The 21,329-nt window shown below is 46.1% G+C and overlaps 1 protein-coding gene across 5 annotated transcripts in view; it reads right to left on the reverse strand.

Annotated features, from left to right (window-relative positions):
- Positions 1-680: 680 nt before the first annotated feature.
- Positions 681-21,329, reverse strand: part of lmo3 (LIM domain only 3) — a 29,507-nt gene continuing 8,858 nt past the window's right edge. For 3 of the 5 annotated variants that reach the window (XM_077005057.1, XM_077005056.1, XM_077005055.1), the window contains exon 3: positions 18,494-21,199. In XM_077005057.1, the coding sequence (XP_076861172.1) occupies positions 21,103-21,199 (97 nt within the window). In that variant the 3' untranslated portion in view covers positions 18,494-21,102. Of the gene's footprint in view, positions 743-18,493; positions 21,200-21,329 lie in introns of those variants that run through there. The other 2 variants (XM_077005058.1, XM_077005059.1) reach the window with 2 other exon arrangements.

The raw sequence follows: 21,329 nt of genomic DNA on the forward strand, positions 1-21,329 counted from the left end.
GCTACATTCAGGCCACAGCATGAAACATGATTTTTTATTTATTTATTTATTTATTTTTTACTTCAACCAACATTTGCAATTGATCTGAAACATCTAAATATATATACAAAAGGACACAAAAGATTTATCATGTGATGAAATGCGCTCCCTGGCAGCCACACGCGGAGAAACGTGGACCTACGAGTGATTATGATGAATTAAAACAGGAAAAGAGTCAGACGTGCATTTGTAAGGTTGCCGAAAAAGAAACTCCTTGAGAAATGTTGGCAAGATGATTTGTTGTAGGCAGACAAAACATTCTGTTTCACCTGATGAGTGACAAATGGCGCCCATATGAAGAAATGATTCCTGAAGCGTTTTGTGTTGTCAGATTGAATCAACATCCCATTGCACCCTCACCACACTTTCTGCGAGTTTCACCTTCCCAATCTCCTGGAAAATGCAAAAGGGGTGCACACCTTCAACCGGGCCCGTCATGCTCCTCAGATTTGAGCAAGTGCACCTAGAGGTCAGGCTTTGGAAATGCATGAAGCTTCCTGTAACCCTCTTCCCCGAGTGAGGGAGAAGTTCATTCATCGGCGTGCTGACTCTCAGAGGACCCGTGTGGTGGTGTGGGTACCACACCGCCGGCATGGACAGCGTGGTGGATCATTGGAGTAATGCACACTGCTGTGGACAATACAGATCATCAACTGCTGGATAACCCATCCTGCAAACTCCTGCCCTCAATCAGTGCAGACTGCTGGTAAGAAATAGCACAGACATAGTTATGTTAGGAAGACTCACGCAACATTGTACTGTCTGAATCAGTCTACAGTCAGGGTTCTAAACAAACAGCAGCTGGAAAGCCAGGAGCTGGGACACTGATGTGTTATTCAGGACTTCTACATGGAGGTGAATAGCCAAAATGAAAAAGTTAACCATATGAACTTGTGCACAATGGCTTTGAATGTTTCGTCAAGGTCCCTGTTGATTTTAACAGAATTTTTTCTGTGATTTATTTTCTGTGGGTTTCTTCTTTTTTTTACCCTCTATTAGCTTTATCAATATTTAAGTATAGGTTGAGAACAATTTTCCTAAACTAGCAGAATTTCTTTTATTATTCTGTAGTGTTTCACATGATTAATGTGTACATAAAAACTTTGCATCTTTGCACCAATCACTTGATGACCAGACTTACACTTTCGTATGATGTTCCTGCTCAATCTGCACTTACAAAACTTTTAAGATGAAGGTCGACGTGATGTTGCTCGACTACAGTAATAATAAAAACAACAGTGTTAGCTGAAATTCTCATTGTTATTGAACTAAAAACGCTTCAAACTTAAAATAGCCCAACTGAAACGAAGTGCACTTGTCAGGACTTTGCAAATAACTGCAGAGTGCCAGCTCTCCTTTCTAGCCCTTATATTCTGAAATACCTATTATGAAGCAGGAACATATTCCTTATTTAGTCTAATATTCTCATCTAAGAGACACTTCTCCATTAAAGTGCATGATGGCCAAGTGCTCGATCTTTCTCAGTGATGGGCTCTTTCATAGATGCTTTATTTAGCCCACAAAAGCTCCACTTGCTGCACAATGTGTACAACAAACTAAATGCAAGACAGTTCGCTCTGACATCTTTGATACGCAGTAGTCACTAGGCTACTGGACTGCGCCAAACCTCGCTGATTCTGATGAATTTTACATTCTCTTCATTAAAAGAATGAAGCAACACCAAAAGCAACAACACACAGGCAAACTAGAGGTCCAGTCTACTAAACCCGCGGCAAGAACGATCAGCTCCAGCTGCAAAGTCAGTGCTCAATCTGTGCTGTATTGTCAAGTTTGAGAATTAACTGTGTGAAGTCGATGAACTTGGTTAAGGTTTAAGGTTTCATAGAAAACACCTGCATATCAGCACTCACACAACCTTTATTGGTTGCGCTGATATATTGCAGGTTTTGCCTACCTAGCCTACCGGAACTAAAACAAGCTGCCAAGTGATGTGTGTGTGGGCTGCGTAGCTGTCACACACACTCATGCAAATTTGTCCCTTCCGCATCTCTCAGTAAGTAAAATGCGTGTGCTTAAGTTCGATGCGTGAAAGATCATTAGGCAGTTAATGTGCTGACATGTACTGCAGTTCCGTGTGGTGCCACATTTATATGTAAAGTCCACTTTCATGTGGTGAATTCTATGAAATCCACCGTTTGAAAGGGTGAATCTATAAGGCCCTATATGTGTACGGCAGGGAGGAAACGCATCAGGCGAGAGTCCCAGGTAATCCACCTACACATATCCTTCCAACACGCACCAGGCCTTGTGCCTATGGACATTTGCAGTTTGCTACTCTCCAAACCTATGTACTCTTAAGAAATCACTGCTCCTACTCTGAAAATTAGAGATGGCATGATTGAATGTCCAGATCTTAGAGGAGTCCACTGCCTGGTAGAAGCAGTTCTACCGCTCAACCAGGCTAACATACGACACCTTGTCCATAAAAAAAACTCCAATGTTAGAATGCTATGTCGATTATAGTTAAGCATTCAGTACAATAATATGTGGAGGACTTGTCATAAGGCTCAGAGAGCGCTCAGAGAAGGAGGCTTATATATCTCTGGCTGCACCTGGCAGCTGGACGTTCTGACAGGTTGACCATGGCAGAACGGGAAGAGAAGCAGATCTTAAGAACCGCTTACTCTGACTCCTGGTGCCCTGAGAGTCATGTCCGATGCCAAGATTACACGTCCTGGGCTCTCGGCTGCACGGACGCAAAAATTAACAATCACGATGTCAATTTCAAAGCTCCTGCCAACAGTCGAATCAGTTTAAACATGGAGGTGAAGCCCAGGGAGTTACTAAGGGGTAATCACAACGTGTAACCAGTGTCTCTGACCCAGTTTAAAACTACACCTAAACTAAAATGAATTTCAACCATCAGCAGTTTAGTCTGGCCTCAGTAATGAGGCTGAATCTACGTCCAGGAAACCAGTCTTAAAGGTCTCAAGAAACTGCTCTTTGTGCTGTGGGGGAAAAGGACACCCAGTCACGGGGGTGATTCAGAGTGATAGGGCATGGTATTTTGTTCTCCAAGCACCATATTCAATATTACAGTAAACATCATTATCAAACTGTGCTTATCTTAAGATGTGCCTGCGCCATCTTAACAATGGCAAAGCCAAGCAGCCACATACACAAAGCGCATGTCTGAGATTTGTACTCTAGCTCTGCATACTGTGCTATTTGCTGCCTTGGGGACATTTAGCAAACCATCGAATCCCATTTTAACTGCACATGTACTGGGTTACATATGACAAATAAACATTGGGATTGAAACTGAAACCTCTAAAACAGAATGAAACTTCTTTTTAGGCCTCATGCACTACTAAGTGATCAATGTACTGTATATGGTCCATATTGTGTTACAGCCATGTTACATCCACATGTTACATCCCATAGGAACAGACAGCAGAAACGTGCAAAGAAAATACATGGAATTGACCTTGAAAGCCCTTGATGGGTTTCCCAGAGGGAAGAGCCTTTTCTTCTGGAGCTGCTCCAGGATCAAGCAGTGGAACATCTCTGTGTACGCTGCAGCTCTTTTGGGGATACACTTCTCAACTCTTCTTCAAGCACGTAGTACTCTGGGCTGCTGATTTCAGTTCGAGTTCTTTCAGAGCCTGACAACTTCAACACTCAACTATTTCTAGAGTTTCAGAAAAGGCTCGACTTTCAGCTTATGAATAAAGCAGAAGACCCTTGAGTCCTAATGCCTCACAAAAACTCAGCCTTGACTGTATGCTCTGTACCTCCAAATACACTATAAGTACTCCGGTTACTTAAACCTACTGAATTATGGGTAGAAGACATGGCTGAGAGGAGCTACCACAGTGCATGGCTTCTCATGGAATTTCATAATGTATCACCTAAATAATATGCTCAGGAAAAAAAAAAACAGCAAGAAAAACATTACAAAAAAATGTTACCAGTGCGGTAAGAAGAAATGTTTGGCATAATTCAGCTCGTCAAATCCGTAAGCTGATCTGCACGTACACTCCTCACATCAAACGCTCCATTCAGCGTTTCAAAAGGCCATCCCACGGACATCCCAAGTTCTGGTTATATAATAAAGCGTTTGAGAGAACCAGTATTAGAGATGGTGGTGGTGGTGCAACAAATACTCGCGCCTCCCGAGGTGGTCCTGCGCCTCCACCAGGCGGGAGCTGAAGGGGGGAGGGGGAGATGGATGGAGCCCTATCTGCCACTTCTCTTTCCCTGCTCCGCCAGTTTGATGCCACAGGCGCTAATGGCTCTCAGGGGAGGCTGCGAATTAAGCGTGCTTGGCTGGTAATGAATTCAGAAGGCACATGTGCTCTGCATGCCGCCTCGGAGAGGCCTGGAAGTTCAGAGTGCAAAACAGGTCAGCCTCTACCTTCTCGACTGCGGGCTTCAAGCACATGTTGGTGACAGAGACAGAGCAACAGCCAGCCATAAAGGCGTACGTGTTCCTTTCTGGGCAGAGGTGTTTGGTCAGGACCAGTGCTGGGTCTTGGGGACATTGGGCTCTCTCTGTCGATTTAGAGTATTTAAAAAAGGCTGGAGAGGCAACACAATTCCAAATGTAAAATTCATGGCGGATCACATTTCCAGTGTAAAAGCAAATGAGCAAATCAGCAGTGTTTTACTGGAGACAAAAGGCGGCAGAGGTGCACGGCGCCACCTCATGGCTCGATGGTGCCTATTTGATGAAAGAGAAACAGACACCAATTAAATTATTCCACAAGGTTTTAGCCCAGTGGTTGCACAGGCGAAACCCAGCACTCAGCTGGCCTGCACTCATTAGAAAGTACCCCATTGGAAAATGCACCAGCAGTATCAGCTCAACACTCTCACCAAGCTACAAAATTCTTGTAATTTACTCACTGTCAAACGCAAATGAGGGTCTTTTGTCATTATCATATGCAATCAAATGGGATTCAAAAAGCCAACAGAAAAAAGCTAGCTGCGATAAACTCCATTCATAGACATATTATGACCTGAATCATTTTCATCTGAGTTCATTAGGCCTATAGGTTTGTATGGTTGGGTATTCTGCAACCATCAAGGGCAACAAATGAAGATTTCTTCATTTATAACAAATTATCACTTTCTTTCAGGGCTATTCATTCTTTTTTTCTTTACAGGAAAAAAAAGAAAAGAAAGTGATAACTCCTCCACGTCCACAGCCATTTGAAATTCTGACAGCAGTTCCCTCGCCCTCCATCCGCTCCTCTCTCCCTCAATCCTCCCTTTTCTCTCCCTCCCCCCCTCCCTCCATCCTCCCCTCCTCTCCTTCCATCCTCCCCTTCCCCTGTGCTGCCCCCTGCTGCTTCAATTGCTCTGGCCCTGCCGTGCATTCATCAGCTGCCGAATTAGAATTTGTTTCCTCACAAACCATTGATCATCGGCCTATTACCAGGCAAATGACAGTTAATTACCCACTACATTAACCACCGGGACCCGGGGACTGGCTCCCCGTGCCATCAGTCAACATGATGAATGTGGCAAGTTCAGTAATGCACGGCCGTTCCCTCCGTCCGCCTGCCATGCTGAGAGTAACCCCTGGATCTCACTTCCCCGCACCCAGGGAAAATCTATGGCAATCTGCATAATTACAGGCTCAGGGTTAAATAACAGACAAATGATTTGTTGCGTCTCGAGCTGCGAGCGGTCCGCACCAGCGTGGTCGTGCGGCCCGTGCGGGTGTGGGCTTTTAAGCGGTGGCGTTTAGCGGGGGGGGTGGGTGGATGGGTAGGGTGGGGACGGCGAGTTGCAGCCAGTTGGAGCATCTGAAAGAGCCGGAGTGGGTGTGGGGGGGGTTGGTGTCGGTGTTGGGAAGACGGGAGGCTTGGCAGGGCTGGCAGATGCGATCAGACGTGTGCTTTCTTCAATTTACACCCTCCTGCATGTGCGATTTCCCGAAGATTAAACAACTCTTGGGGCAAAATTATTTCAATTAGGGCGGCCGTGACCTGGGAATTGTCTGCAGGATAAGATTTCCCTCCTTGAGTGCCCTGCCCTGCTGGGCTGCTGGCTGGATCAGTTCTAATCTGCACCTGGACTCTGATATCCTAATGATGAAATATGGGCCCTTCTCTCTCCCTCTTGCTCCTGAGGTACAGCCGGGGCGGATCTCCACCTGACTGTCAGTCCGGGAGATCGCGGTTAATCGCCCAGAACGTCCGCACCCATGTTTCAGACTCATGAGCATCTCATGACCACCTCTCACTTATTAGGCTTCACATCCTCTCCCTCTTCACCCCCCCCTTCCCTCACTCTGTCCCTCACCCCTCTCTCCTTCTTTCTCCGCCTCATCCTCCCTCCCTCCCTTTCTCTCTCTCTGTCCCTCACCCTCTCTATCTCTCCTTTTCTCTGTGTCCCTCCCTCTCTTGCTGCATCGCTCTTCTGGACATCAGGACGTTGGTGCAGCACACACACACACACACACACAACTCAGTAGTCCAGGCACGAGATCTAATGCACAGAAATTTGCCCGCTAAAAAGGGTAATTGTTTCCTGACAGTAAAGGTTACGGGTTCTGTTTGCATCTACAATGTAATTAATTGTAAACAGTCTTGTAGGAAGAAAACAACTTCAGAAAATGACTACGTTATAAGGGAGATAAAACATAGATGAGCAAATATCAGATAAGACGGCAGCTTAAAATTGCCTGCAAAGGAATAAAGGAGGCCAAACATTTGGTTTTGGGGTGTATGAGCACAGACAGAATGAAAAAGGCACTGTACTGGACCCCCCCCCCCCCCTCTTTTTAGCAACTCTTTCAACTGAAAATTGCAGCAAAAAGAAAAAAAAAAAAAAAAAAAAAAAAAAAAAAAAAAAAAAAAAAACACAATTATCCCCTCACTAAATACACCCATCCAAAAGGCTGCAAGGCCTATAAGCGCAGAAATTTGGCTACGGCGTGCGGGGACTCTGAGGGCATTTTGAAGAGGGTGTAATGAAAGTTTTCAGCCCCCGCAGGGCCCAGATGTGCACTCCGCTAGGCCCTTGTCTGTGCCAGCCCACCTGCAGCTGTGAGCCGGCCGCCAGGAGCAGCCCGAGCTAGGCCTGCAATTATCTGCACCAAACACGTGCAGTCCCACGAGTCAGTGCTCTTCACAGCTAATTAAGCTAATCTCGACTGGAGGGGACCATCCAAAAACGGAACACGTCCAGTCGGCTGATCTTGAAACCGTTTGCTCTGAAAGGAAATACCAACGTTTTGTTCTTTAGAAACAGGATGAGGGACATGGCTGCTGTTACCACGGAGGGCTCCTAAATGAATATAGTGGGTATTGCTTACAGCTGGCTTGGTGCACCCATGGGGCAATGCAGACGCCACCACGAGTGGATTCCTACTTCCTCTTTGTTATACATTATGCTTTCGATATGTACCCAAACAACATTTTCGAGCGCAAGAACGAATTTAGTGAATGACAGGGATCAATAAAACACTGAGCATGCTCCGAAGTCTTTTCACTTTTCCAAGAACAACTTCCAACATCTGCCACCCCCAGTGCTCCTCCTGAGAGACCACTCGAGAGATGAATGCCATTCAAGCACAAGAAACGTTCACGTTGCACTTAAGAAGTCAAAAAGGCTTTTTCTCCTTTCAGCACGTATGCTAAAACATCAAGCCTATCCGTAAAGACAAACAGAACACCTATTCATCCGCTCACAGCAAAGATTCCATTTCATTACAACCTGTCAAGGACTAGAAAGGGGGGGGGGGGGGACAAAACCGTCCTACCCTTGACCCATCGAATGAGTACCTGACCCCTCCATCACGACAATTTAGTGAGGAGGAAAAACAGAGGATTAAGTATTTGTACTACTGCTCCAGATTCGATTGATGGTGATTACACATGCCCATTCTGACCTCCCTGCACTTCCAGATTACATGTGAAAAGCCCAATTTAATTACAGGAAGTCAAGAACACACGCATTTGCAAGAATGGGCATTATTAGCGAGGCAATTGCCAGACATGTGAAGTGAATTGTAGTGTAGAGAGGTTAATGGTGGCCAAGCCCCCCCCTCCCCTACCCACCTCCCGCCCCCCCCAAGCACAACATAGTAATTACGAGACGCCTTCAGAGCTTTTAACATCTCCGTGTCATTCCATGACAAAACAGGGGCTAGCAGAAATGTCACTTTTTTGTGCTATGGCTTTTTAGGGGTTTTATTCATGGTAAAGGACTTTGCGGTAAACTTCATTTAAATAACAATATCTGCAACAATGACTGGCTAGTGTAAGCCTTTGAAATGTCACATAAAAATGTGCAAATGGAAGCTAGTGGGGAAAAAAGATTAGCATAGAGAAACTGAATTGTTAAAACAGGTCCTAAGTGGAACATTGCTACAAGGTTCATGTTATGAACTAAGAGAACAGATGCATACTTTCTTAGCAGAAGTACATCTTAGCAGATGTACAACAGAGTAAGATACATCTTGCTCTCTGCATGCAACATACAGTCTTTTTCCATATGCCAATACACGAGGTATCATGTTTACACTCAAGGGATTGTGTTGATATTTCCAGCCATGTGCAGTGGTTTAAGAGTGCTGGAGTTATGACCACACCGAACGCAAATGGCTTCTAAATATTCACTCTTTGTCTTTGGGCCAAATCTGTCCATCTCAATTACGTTCATACTCAAGAGTGTCATTGTGCTGAAAGAGAATCAGTGTGTTGTGATTCAAGAGAAGGAAACTTAAATGTTAAAACAGCCAAGGATCAGATGAGTCATATAAAGTGCACGGATCTAAAACGTGCCTGATGGGATGCTGTACAGCTGGTGTGGGCCGTCCCCGAGACGGCACTCTGTCTCTCGAGTAACCGCCCCCCACCCGTTCACAGCCAATCTGGGGGGGAACAAAAATGACTTGAAAACCCACCTGATTAAGTTCCCTCCCTTTTTCATATCATGAATAAGAGAATTAAGAAATACTTAATGCATGTTTTTAATTAAACGGAATTCTAAATAGGACCCCTAGTTTCAGCTTGGGGGGTGTTTTTTCACAGACATAATGACTGAAATGTTTTAATCACTGATAAAATACAGATTTCTCAAGAATTCCCAGTGCTGGCTGAAATGAAAATCCACCTTAATGTTCTTCAGACTAAAAGTAATTAGTCGAATAAAGATAAAGCCAAATGAACTCATGATCAATACGCTCTTTCCTACCCCCCCACCCCACCCCCACCCCACACTCATTTAAAAATCAAATTAATTATCCCCCCACCCCAAACCAGGCTGGTATCAAAAGCCTCCTCTGCTTTGTGCCAGGGACATATGGGGATCACAGTAATGCGTGGCGGAGAGCAGCACATCGTTTCACTGGGTGTGATGTCTCTTTATTACTCTGATGTGGTGGTAGAGAAGAAGGAATCAGGGCGAATGATCTCACCACCCATGCCTAACAATGGTGGAGTCTCTAATGAATGGACCAAGAGCAACCAATTATTTTAATGAGAGCGCACAAAAGCCTCTGGCTCGATCAAATCCAAATATCTGGAGCCGCTCAGATGTGGGGACGGCGAGGCCCGTGCTAACTTTGGGGGAGGAGAGGACTAAACTGTTTCATTACGCCATGCCTTTTCCCTCGCACTAGAAAAATAACTGCCTTCAGCACAAATCTAATTACAGACAAAGACAATGGTTCCTACGAACTGTGGGGCTACACGGTAATCTGAACTATTACTCATAGGCGACAGAAGGAAAACGTATCACATATAGATGCAGACGGAGGCTAAACTTGTCTGGATTAAAGTGCCTTTGCTGACACCTTAGAAACGCATTTACAGTCGCAGGACATCAAATTCCGCTCCACGCTGGAACAGTGTCAGGTTGACTCTCTTATTCACAGAAGCTGCTGAAGTGGCAGCGATAGCATTTAGCATGCGCGGTGGTGAGATAGCATTAGCTTCCGCAGAGTCGCTCCTCTCCGCGCGAGGCAAGGCGGCGGGCGCGCGATCGATCGATCGCTGCATGCAGACCCCATGCAAACGAGCAGGGCTGAGGAGCCGGCGGGCCCAGAGCACGCTCACCCACACGCTCGCGCACACCCGTGTGCTGGCGATGCCTTTTGATTGCCTCTTTAGCATTTGAGAGAGATTAAAAGCGTATGGAAAAGTGGCTGAGATTCAGTGCAATCAATGCTGCAGCAGGACCATCAGAAGCTGCCTCATCTCCCTCATACACACACACACACACACACACACACGGATTAATCCCATGCCCTTATTTCCTCATGCTCAGATAGGCATTTAATGAAGAGGCTGGGTCTGATTTTAGGACTGCATCGATTACTTACAGCTCCACAGCGATTCCCTCACCCACACGACACCCCTCCCTTCTACCAGAGCTCACCAAACAGCAGAACTGTCTCAACGCCATGTGTGCAGAGGGAGAACACCCTACATATATTTGGCTAAATAAACAATAGCTAAAAGGCATCGACATTCTCCCTAGCACAGCGCACATGTCAGCGGAGACACTCGCGGTTTGATCCCCCGAAACAGCGGTAACTGATGACATCAGCACGCGCACAGGAAGTGGAGGTAGCTGTCAAGTAGTGTGGGGCATGTTGTCAGGTAAAGTAATAAAGCTGTTAATTCCTTCGGTGAGACGAGCTTGTTTGTGGCTGCGCCTGGGCCAAGGGCAAAGCCAGAGAGGCTCATTTGCATTCGTCTCTCTCTATTGGTTCCCTCATGAATAAATCAGGCTGTTAAAATGGCTGCATTTACATCTCATTTTACACAAGTACAGTTGAGTGACTGGCCTAGATGGGGCTCACTTATGCAATTTGAGAGAAAAGAAATCTGCAGTTCCTTTTCATGTTCACCGTGCATTGCTCACAATGCAGCATGTACAGCATCCGATGGAGAGTTGCTTCGGTTAATGCCATCCTCGGGAAAGGTGTGATCATTCGAAGTCTAACTCCCAGTGGTTTTTCTTGGCCTTCTGAGAATGCGGCCGTGTTAGTAGCAACCTGCAGCTAGCGCGACGCAAAGCGGCTGCAGCCTCTGCCTCCAGTCTGAGCCGCGCTCTGCTGGGCTCAACAGAAGCATGTGTACTGATGCTTTATCCACGGCAAAATAACCCTGAGCGTGTAGCCGTGGGAGAGATCTCAGGAACCACAGACCATCCAGTGGTGTCTCGCAGTTCCGCTAGGCCGCACACTAATTGAGAAGTCACTCAGGGGTTCAGGATCGAGAAAGGAGGGGGGGGCTGCACTCCCTATCCAAATCAAGCTCTCGTAAAATGGGCCCGACACGGACCAATCACCATCTGGAGGTTTCTCTGCCCCATCACCATGAGAATGGCTGCGGCCTTCACTCTTCCATCCGGCCTCATTTCATCTCCATGAAAGGCTCATCACACTTTGGGGGGAAGGGGGTGGGGGTGGTGTACTAGGGGGCGGGGCCTATGCGGGCCACAGCCGACCCTCTCGTGCTGTTGGTTAATTGCCGGTGAGCAACAGCAACAGCCATGGCAGAGCACTGATGAGGTCCGCCAAGCTGCCAGTCATGGGCAGACACAGACGGATGGGTTCAGAATCCCCGAGTGGGCTTCGTTAGCACGGGGGGCTCTACCTGGTAGGGCATGCATAATACTGGAGACACCTCGAGCAGGCGAGGTCTAATGATGCAGCTGTAGGGGCTACACCAGTGGACTAAAGAGAAGTTAATGCAGAACCAAACAGTAATTCACGTAATCACTTTTCTGCAATTAAATAAATAAAAAATAAGGTTCTGTCGTGAGAAAAATGTTGCCTCTGCATTCTGCAGAACCCAGATGGGCTTTGCAGATCTCGCATTGCCACTGGTGCCCGTACTAAAAAGCAAAGTGACTCTCCATAGACCACTGTGTGCTCTTCAGTCAGATATAATGGAGGGATCACAGTCTTACTGCCTTACACCGTTACACACTGCTGGGGAGAGCCAGTACGCAGTCAGAGCTTCTTGTGGTGCACACGCCTCCAAACACAGTCTCTCTCAGCTGAGGGTTGCACTGCTCCCTAGAGCGCCATCCCAGGCTAAACGAACCTCGGCTAGTCACTTTTGATCTTTCAAAAGCCAAAATGTTTTTGTTGCACTGCGAAAGATTTAAACTCGCTTCGCCCCAAAACCGGAACCCTGCTGTGAGAAGCAGCTTCCCTCTGCCTCTCCCTCGGGCCCGGGGGATCCGTTTCCGTCTCACTTCCTGGGTTGCGTGTGTTGTTCTATCACAGGTGGGAGGAGAGCGACGCTGGGTGCTCCACGCCGCTCGGAGGCCGAGCCGCCGGCTTTCCGGATGGCTCCCATTTCTCGAGCCAAGATGGCGGCGGGCTCCCTGAGCCCAGAGCCCAGAAAGCAAAAGCCGATCGGTGTCTGCCAAAGCTGTGGGGTGTGTGGTGTGGGGAGGGGGACGGCAGGGCGCCTGCATATCTGCGCGTGTCAAACGGCAAGGCTGGTTATCACACTCTCACATGCCGGCAGAGGAGAGATGCCAGCCAAGTGTGCGACGGCACCTCGTGCCCCCGCTGCTCGCTGCCACCACCCACCCCCCCCAAGCCCCCACAGCTGGGCCAGACTCCACCAGAGCTAAGGGGAAAAAAACCCTGCCTCTGAGTTTCAATTAGCATGTGCAGGGCGTGGATTTGCAGCAGCTGAAACCATAACATAGTGAGATCTGAGTCGCGTGTGATCTGTAAAACAAGAAAAATGCGATTGTGGGGGGGGGGGGGGGGGGGGTCTTTTTTTATAACACAACAATGACTCCCTACACTGTGAAGGCGTCCTCTTTTGAGAGCATCTGAAACTCTGAACAGAGACAAAAGGGGCGGCTTTGAAAAAGCAATCAAAACCTGTTCGCTGCTCCATTGTTAATACAAATTAAATTTGATCACAATGAAAAAACGTGAGCGGCGGAGGAGTCTCGAGCACACTGCCGCACGTGGCCACGCTGAAAATAAGTCCCCTTTAAAAGCGTGCTCTTGATCCTTTTCAAAGATTTGTCAGTGGGTTGCAGATAAGACCTGGCTGGTATTCCTGAACCACACCTCAGACTTCATCCGGAAAGCCTGGTGGATCATGGCCAGGGCTGGGAGCAGCGAAGAGCAAACCGGTGGTAATATATGCATGGAACTGACCTGCAGCAATGCTCACAAAGAGGGGCCGGCAAAGGTCAAACAGCCTCCAAACTGTGCTCAAGTTTAATTAAAAAGACAAAGAAGAGTGTAATTTCCATACGGCCGGCCCAGATTACAGCCCTTCGTTTGAGAGAGCCGGGGCCAGGCTCTTTCGGGAAGCTCCGGGACCCTTTCCCAGAAGGCCGTGCGCCATCTTCCCTGTCCCTTTGATGTCAATATAGACCATTTATTAAGGGCGTAAAGGTTAATCTCTGAGGAGCGAGGATATCAAACGGTTTGGAGGGCAAGAAAAAGGAATTGGCAAGAATGTCTGCCAGTGAAAGTTAAATTTAGCCTGTCGGAGAGCAGAAATGATCAGCCCTAGCAGCACAGTCAGCAGGTGCTTGATTTAATTTCCTCATTAAGACTGCCGCACTTTCTGGAAATTAATGTATGTATATGAGGAAGAAAATTAAGGGCAAAAATTAGGGGAAAAGGATAAATGTTCTTAATATTATTAATGTGTGTGAGAATGTTCTCGACATCAGAATTAGTATTGCTATGACAACTAGCATCTGAAGCATTGCCGAGTGTAAGAAGCACGATGGACTCCACTCAATATAATTTGACAAAAAAAAAAAAGATTAAAAACAGAGGAAATCTAAAAGGCATAAATTCCATTACTGTCACCTGAAAAAGCAGAACACAGTCAGAAACACTGCAAGCACACAGAACATAAAACCAGGTGCTACCGACAAATCAGGTGTGTTACAGACTACAGCTAACAGCAGATACTATAGACGAGGAGGTAATGAATATCCTTAACAGCTTCGCCCCTGTTCTGAGCCTTTGCTCTGTCAATACAAATCAAACCTCAGAGAACTGCATGGCTAGATAACAGGGGGGAGGGGGAGGGGTGCAAAAACTCATATTGGCAGAAATCAATACAGCAAAAACAGCAAGGAACAGTAAGCTGCCGACAAACAGTTTCTTTTGCTGCTGGGATGATAAAAGATAATATTGAGCTCGGCAGGTAGCTGCCATCGTGTGGAGGTGGCGTGAGGCAACATGGTCATCTGCTCCCCCCACCCTACCCTCCCCAACACCACCTCTCCCATGGACACACCACTGCAGGTGCAGCGGACTCCAAACGGCACCTGCGTGGAGCACCCTGCCATTTCAAAGCTTGCGGGACAGATTCAACGTGAGCCACTCTCGCCCGGACATCACGGTAGCAGCCTTAATTGTGAAGACACGATAAAGCAAACTGGTTCACTAATGCACGAGATTGCAATTAATCAACGGCACAAACGGGCCGATCTAAAAACCCTATAAAATCGAAATAGGCCGGAGTGAAATTATGAAGATGAACTTTGGGATCCATATTCTAAAACCTAATCTCATATACTCTCATCTGAAAAAGAAGTGATTTCTTTTTTAATATTATATTGGGATTTTGAGAGGGGAGGGGTTTCATGGTGGACATTTGCCTTCTGTAATAAGGCTATGATGAAAAATGTACTGGCAAGGGAATTCAGTGCAACAGCAGCAGTCCCCAGCAATAAATCCACAGGGGTTCCATTTCCTCCTCCGGACCAAATCAAGCCCATCCCCAGGCCCTGGGTGGCCCTTTCTGATCAGCAGCAGGGTCAAAGTTGACATTTAATCTAGCCTCAGACTCATGGAGTCCGTCCACGCATGGCACAGTCGGAGCCGTACGACATTTCGCTTCCCATAAATCCACAAAACAAATAGGGATGGAGAAACAGCGCCTCCGCCCTCCCCCACAACCCCCCCCCCCCCCCCCCCCCCCCACCCCCCAGCACCACGCACGCAACACCTCCACCACTGCATTTCTATGGCTCTCCTAGACAGGTATGACAATGTAACAGTGGCTGGAAAAGGTTGGAAGGATTAGGCTCTTGTATTCCTCACACAGATTAGATGGAAATCATAACACAGCTCAACTCTGCGAACTCTGACCCCTCTGAAACCAATTTCATTTGGAGAGATCGGAGGGATGTGGGTAGATGTCTGTGTGGTAACGTGGAGAAAATTAAAGCGGGATTTGTAATGCATTCAAAGGCAAAGTACACAGAAGAAGAGACTGACATGAATAAACTGCTGCCACTATGATGACACACGCCACTACCACATGAGAAATGACATTCCTGTTAATACAAGCTTGGTGGATTAGAATCGGTTAAGCTGTAAGGAGGTTGTAGCAACACTGATTTTGAATTATTTTGTCCACTTCCTTTAAAGAGCACATGGCATGACAAACAACTAACCACACATAGGCAAATAAGCTTCATAAAATGATTTCGTTCTATGACGAGCTTTAAGCAAATCCATTTTCTTTTGCATTTTAAAACTTGTGATCACTTCAGTTGAGCTTGTATTTTAGGTCAGCGATCCTTGTACTGATTAGCAAGTGGAGTTGCATGCGGTTTTCATTCGGTTGTCTGCATACAGGACTATTTCCAATGGCACCATTGGAAATGTACAGGAAGAAGGAAGGTATGCACAAAGATGGCAAAAAAAGAAAGGAAAAAAAAGACATTTAAAGTTCCTCTCTTTGGACCGCACCGTTCTAACAGATAGCCTCCATGCTCTGGCAAAAGGTAGGCTATGCTTAACAGTGCCAGGTGGTGACATCTTAATTTTTCACGGACACAAACATGGCCGCGCGCTGCTCTCAGATTGCCCCCATGCATTATTCCTGCCTTAAGCGCTGATCCTCTGGGGAAGCAGGCGGGGCAAGGGGCGGGGGGTTGCCGGGAGGGGGGCGGGGTATTGTTTTACAAGGCGCCCAGCTGCGGCCTACTTGCCTTGCCCTGGGTTCTTTTCAAGGAGTTGTCGTGGGTGACCCCCTCTGGCTGACAGTTATTAATAATAACGCACGGCAGGGAATAGTTCACCTTGTGGCGATGCGGGGGCCGTTGTGGTTCCCGGCCCGGCTGTGGAGTCTCCAGGGGCAGGAATCACACGACGCGCCGCAGGGAACAAATAATATCGCCAACAAGCTCGGGAACAGAAACTCAGCTTCTGGAACTTTCTTTACAGTTGCAAAGATCACATGTGAACTGAATGGAACGTCCCGGTAAGACCATTTGGTTTTTGTGTAGTGGACCTTCATGTACACTTCTAACATCATCCACTTCAATGGCTGAACAATTCAGATTCTAAGCACCTAGTCATGCAGTAATTGTCATAATAGCAACCTACCAAAAGTAATGGCAGTGATTGTCTAACTATTCATCTAGCCTGTTCAATGTGCTCTTTTCACACATACATTTACATTTAGGAAACTACCCCAACTTCAATGCTGGAATTAGACATAACCTCAAATCTGACAGTGCTAACTTGGATACACGTTCCTGCCAACTCCTCTACTCGCTGTCCTGCTTTGTCTTCAAGAATCATGATGCAACACCCAGTTTTGTGAATTCCTCATTCTGCTGCCAACAAGTTCAAGTGAGAAGTTTCTGCTTTTTGGGGGGCCTCTTCTGCCTTGGAGTTAAAACGTTTGGAACAGTTTCGAGCTCCCGATAACACGTAGCCCGTGTTCAACTGCATCACTATTCATCACGCCAATACCAACACTCTTTCCAAACTTCCATTTTCTAGTTACCTTACTGCCTCATTAGCTTGAGTGAAGCAGTTTACTTAAATCTGTATCCTCACTGCTGCTAATCCCACAAGTGGCCTAATTTCCCACATGAGCGCGTTCATCATTTTGATAAATGCCAGCTACTCCTTTAAGAACGAGGCGAATCTGCTTCTGATATCAACAGAGCGGCGACAAAACAACGCTATTCCGGAACGAAATCCACATTCAGGAGGGTCCTCGGGGAATGCTGGCGGAGGACAAGGACTCAGGAGTAGGAGCCTGGAGGAGATGTGGGGCTATCTAATGAGACGGACAGGATAAGGAGATAAAGAGTCTGTTGCTGCAAGACCATTAGAGTCCTCAGCAGGAGAGGCCCTTTTGTACACACCGAGTGCTCCGTCGTAACCTGCGCTGCAGAGACAGGGGGCTACCCAGGGCCAAGAGGCACCGTGCAGCCTCCGAGTCCACACCTCAAGTGCCTCTGATCCTGCTAGACTGAAGGTGCGTCCTAATAGACCACGCTCTCCGGGGAGGGGGGGGGGGGGGGTGTGTCACCTCCTCAAAGCCATTGAAATGTCCTCTTTTGAAACCGGCACCTCAGAAGTCTGCGCAGAGCTACTGAAGACCTAATGGGAGTTTTAACGAACGAGCCACACGTCTCCTCGTCTGCCTCGGAGCTCGCATTTCTAAGCGCGCTTCACTGGTGTGGCCTCAGGAACGGCCTGAGAACGAGGAGCATCTGTAGCACCTCTAACGTGCTGAAGCTGCACGTGGGCCTGAGAACGAGGAGCATCCGTAACACCTCTAATGTGCTGGAGCTGCATGTGGCCCCGAGACGGGCTCGATCCAGCAAGGACACAGCAAGCAAAGCCGCAAACATTTGCCAGCACAGGGATCACGTAAACAAGAGGAAAAAAAAAAAAAAGCCAGCAAACTATAAAAAAATAAAATTATAATTCAGCATACCTCCTAACAGACAGAAGCGATAAAACAACCACAACACAGGTGCAGTTTCAGGTGCACCCAGAAACACTGTGTTGAGCGAAGTGCGTTTTCGACCTTGTATTGGTGTGGGGAGTCGTCAGTGAAGATGTCATTGCTGACAAAGGCGCGCAAAATCCTCTTAATGTCTTAATGTTTGAAAACCAGACCCGTTTGCATCCTAGGGTTATTCATCTGAGGCATGTCAGAATTTACTTGGTTGGTCTGTTCATGACTTCTTTAGAATATGTATCAGTTTAATGCTCAGCTTTCATGATAAACATTCGACCTTCAGCCGGGAAGTGAAACTTATGCATGGCTTGAGTTTACACAAGTCCTTCAGGAAGAAGAATGCTCCAGGCTCAAATCTCATCATTACACCATATACGTCATATCTTAATGCAGTAATACCACACATTTGTAATACACATGCGCATATGTCTATTTTGTTCCTCCATAGATCAGGCAGCCTGTCCAAGACATCTGTAATAGAATCATTATACTTGTAAAACTCATTACATTTTTCATGGTTGCAATTTATGTATTAAAATCAAGTATGACAAATAGGGGATGCAGTAAATGCTAAAATTAATAACTTATTACAAATTTTAAATGCATAATTAAACATTATAAAAAGGAATAAAAAGTAAGAGAGAGAGAGTTAGTGGGCTTTAAAAATATATATTTCATGGGAGAACAAAGCACTTTCAAATTTCAAAAATGAAACTTTATAAGAACTTCTGATCCCTTTTGTTATCAGCTAATCAGCTGAATATAATTTTTACTTAAGCATAAAGGCACTTAGATTCCAACAGATTACACGGCATTTTTGTATATTTTGTTTCGTGAAAAAAAACATTTCATTAAAAAGACAGTTATGGAGATGTTTTTCAAAATAAACTGGTAAGTCAGACTGGATCAAGTGCACAAAGGAGGCTGTGATTTCCCACAGATATCAATGACTATTTGGGTAAAAAACCACTGTGGAATACAACATCATAAATTATGTCATCATCATCATCATTATCATTTGAGTAACAAAAAAGCTCAAGAAAATATACATATTGAAAACAGAACAATAAAAACTTGACGTGTTACAAATAACGTCCAAATTGTTAGTGAATAAAGGTTGAATAAAGCACGTTATTCTCGTGTTGAAATACTAGTGTCTTTGGGACCTACAGGGGTCTAAGATGTGATAAAAACTGACTCCAGACTCATGGTAGGAGATGCTAAATTAATATGCTGTACATCATCTCGTGCATGCGCACACACACACACACACACTCCTGGTGCAAATGCTCTTTGAAAGCTGAGGGAGGCTCACTACAGAGAAAGCAGTTAACTGAGGACTCCTGCCTGGAAAGGAGGAGCGTGTGGTTTCTCCATACGAGCATCTGCACTGGTCATTAAGAGGGCTGGCCTCAATCTTTCAGCCAGCCTCACTGGCGCGAGGGTCCTAGACAAACTGCAGCAGGCCGCGCTGCACCTGTCCCCATGGAGAGACCACGCTAACCTTTCACACGCCATGCTCCCCTACCCTCATGACTACACCATCAGATAACAATTAATCAGCTGACATATGAATTATTATGCTGTGACTCATTCTTTGGGGTGGGGTTGCAAATTAGAGATCTGAAACTTTTTTTTTTTACTGAGCTTACAAAGTCCTGCATGACCTCTTTTAATCATGTCAAACAAAATGCTAAATACAGAGCAAATGGAAAAAAAAGAACACACCACTGCACACCTGCGCACATCAATGAAAGAGCTGATTGGACAAAGTTATCTGTGCACTTCCAAAAATTTGGTTTCTGCCTTTTTAGGTCATTCTCCGACTCTCTTTTTGGCACTGACCCAATTGTAATGTTTCAAGGACGACGGCACACGGTCACGGTAGCAGGATCAGCCAGAGACGCAGAGTTTCGGCTGGGTGTGTGATCTGATTTTATACGAGTGCGCCACTCTCGACTTTAGACAGATACCAGTCACCTGCCTGCTTGTGCCTCCTCAGCAAGCGACAGCCATCTCATGTTTATTCATACTCTAAAAACCGATCGGAACAGAAATGTTGGACTGGCCCGGATGAAACATGATGAACGTTTTAACATTCGAAAAACAGGAGGGAAGTGTTTGTCGATTTTCCTCAGTTCTCAACTTCAACCCAGATAAGACAAATGCAACAACACGGAACTGATCCTTTGTATGACAGCAAAACACAGAGCATGTTCACAAATGATTTCTGCACCGCCTACGATATGCCACATGCAAATATGAAAAAGTTAGATACATTTTTTTTTATGGTTCATTTCCATGAGTTTATACAGTACAAGGTGGATGTGGTCCACAAAGTTGCTTCTGAATGAGTGAGGGAGACTAGAAGTTATTACAACTAAACCATGCTCTACATGTTGCTTATCTTCCACCGATAGCATGCTTTCCAAAACGGTAATAAATCCAGTCATGTTGACGGCTTCTGTGAGTTTGCTTGCATTTACAATCTTAGTAAAACCACTGTAGAGGAAAATTGAAGTTGGATTAAAAAAAAATGAATGAATAGATAGATAAATAAATAAGTGGTCTCCCTGTGCTGTCTTTAAAATGGATGCCTGAAATTTACAGTTTTCCATTAACTGATGCCTAACAGCTTCCCCCCCCCGCTTGCATTCTGGCCTTGGTGGACGGCTTCCATGTCTGTGGCTACTCTGTGTGCAGCGACAGTCTATTTCTGCTACCTCCCCAACTTAAATGTCTCAGCCTCTTTTCTTCTTCTTCTTCTGGCTGGGTCTTTTAACCTTATCGCTCTCTGCTCTGAAATGCAAGCACATCAGCATAAACACTGCTATTGCTGTTATTACCTTTATCGTTAATGGAGACGTCAACACAGTATCAAAAGAATCATTTGGTGATACGGCGGCCCGGTACCATATACCCATACTTTGAGTGCAATACAAGAATCGAGCTCTGTGCGATAATGCCTTCTATCAATAATTACCTTCTCTATGCTCTGAATATGAAGCAACTGATATTCTCTCACCAGTCACAGCCACACCCACACCAATTCTAGCAGACCTGCACCAACCCCCCACACCCATAAACACAGTCACACCAAACACTTCCTGCTCCACCTGCCAACCAGAGAAGGTCCCACACTGTATTTGTTCCTACGGTACACAAGCTACTGAAACAGGTCCGGGAAAACATCTTTTTTTTGTTGTCGTCCTTATTTAATTTGTTTTCGTGTGCATTGTGTTGGGGATTATTATTCCTCAGCTGGTGGGATGGCATTGCTCATGGTCCCTCATAGTCGTAGACCCCTGAAGAATTCTATTAACCCTGGTTATGTCAGCCTTAATAACATGCCACACTGCTAAACAGGATTGGATTGATTCTGTGGAGGGGTGGTCCATGGGGGAGGGGTGGCCATGTTTAATAAATCCAGGCATAATTCACTTTTAAATAGAACGCTGAAACAGAGCAAAAAAAAGAAGCAAAGGATTAGGTCTCGCTCTTATCTCTGTGTCTGATTGCAGCGCCAACTTAAATAAATAAGGTGCGGCCGGGATCGAGGGGTCCGCGCGGGTAGGTGGAGCTCCA

This window comes from Brachyhypopomus gauderio, chromosome 5 (genome assembly GCF_052324685.1).
Source record: "Brachyhypopomus gauderio isolate BG-103 chromosome 5, BGAUD_0.2, whole genome shotgun sequence".
In the NCBI taxonomy this organism is placed as follows: Eukaryota; Metazoa; Chordata; class Actinopteri; order Gymnotiformes; family Hypopomidae; genus Brachyhypopomus; species Brachyhypopomus gauderio.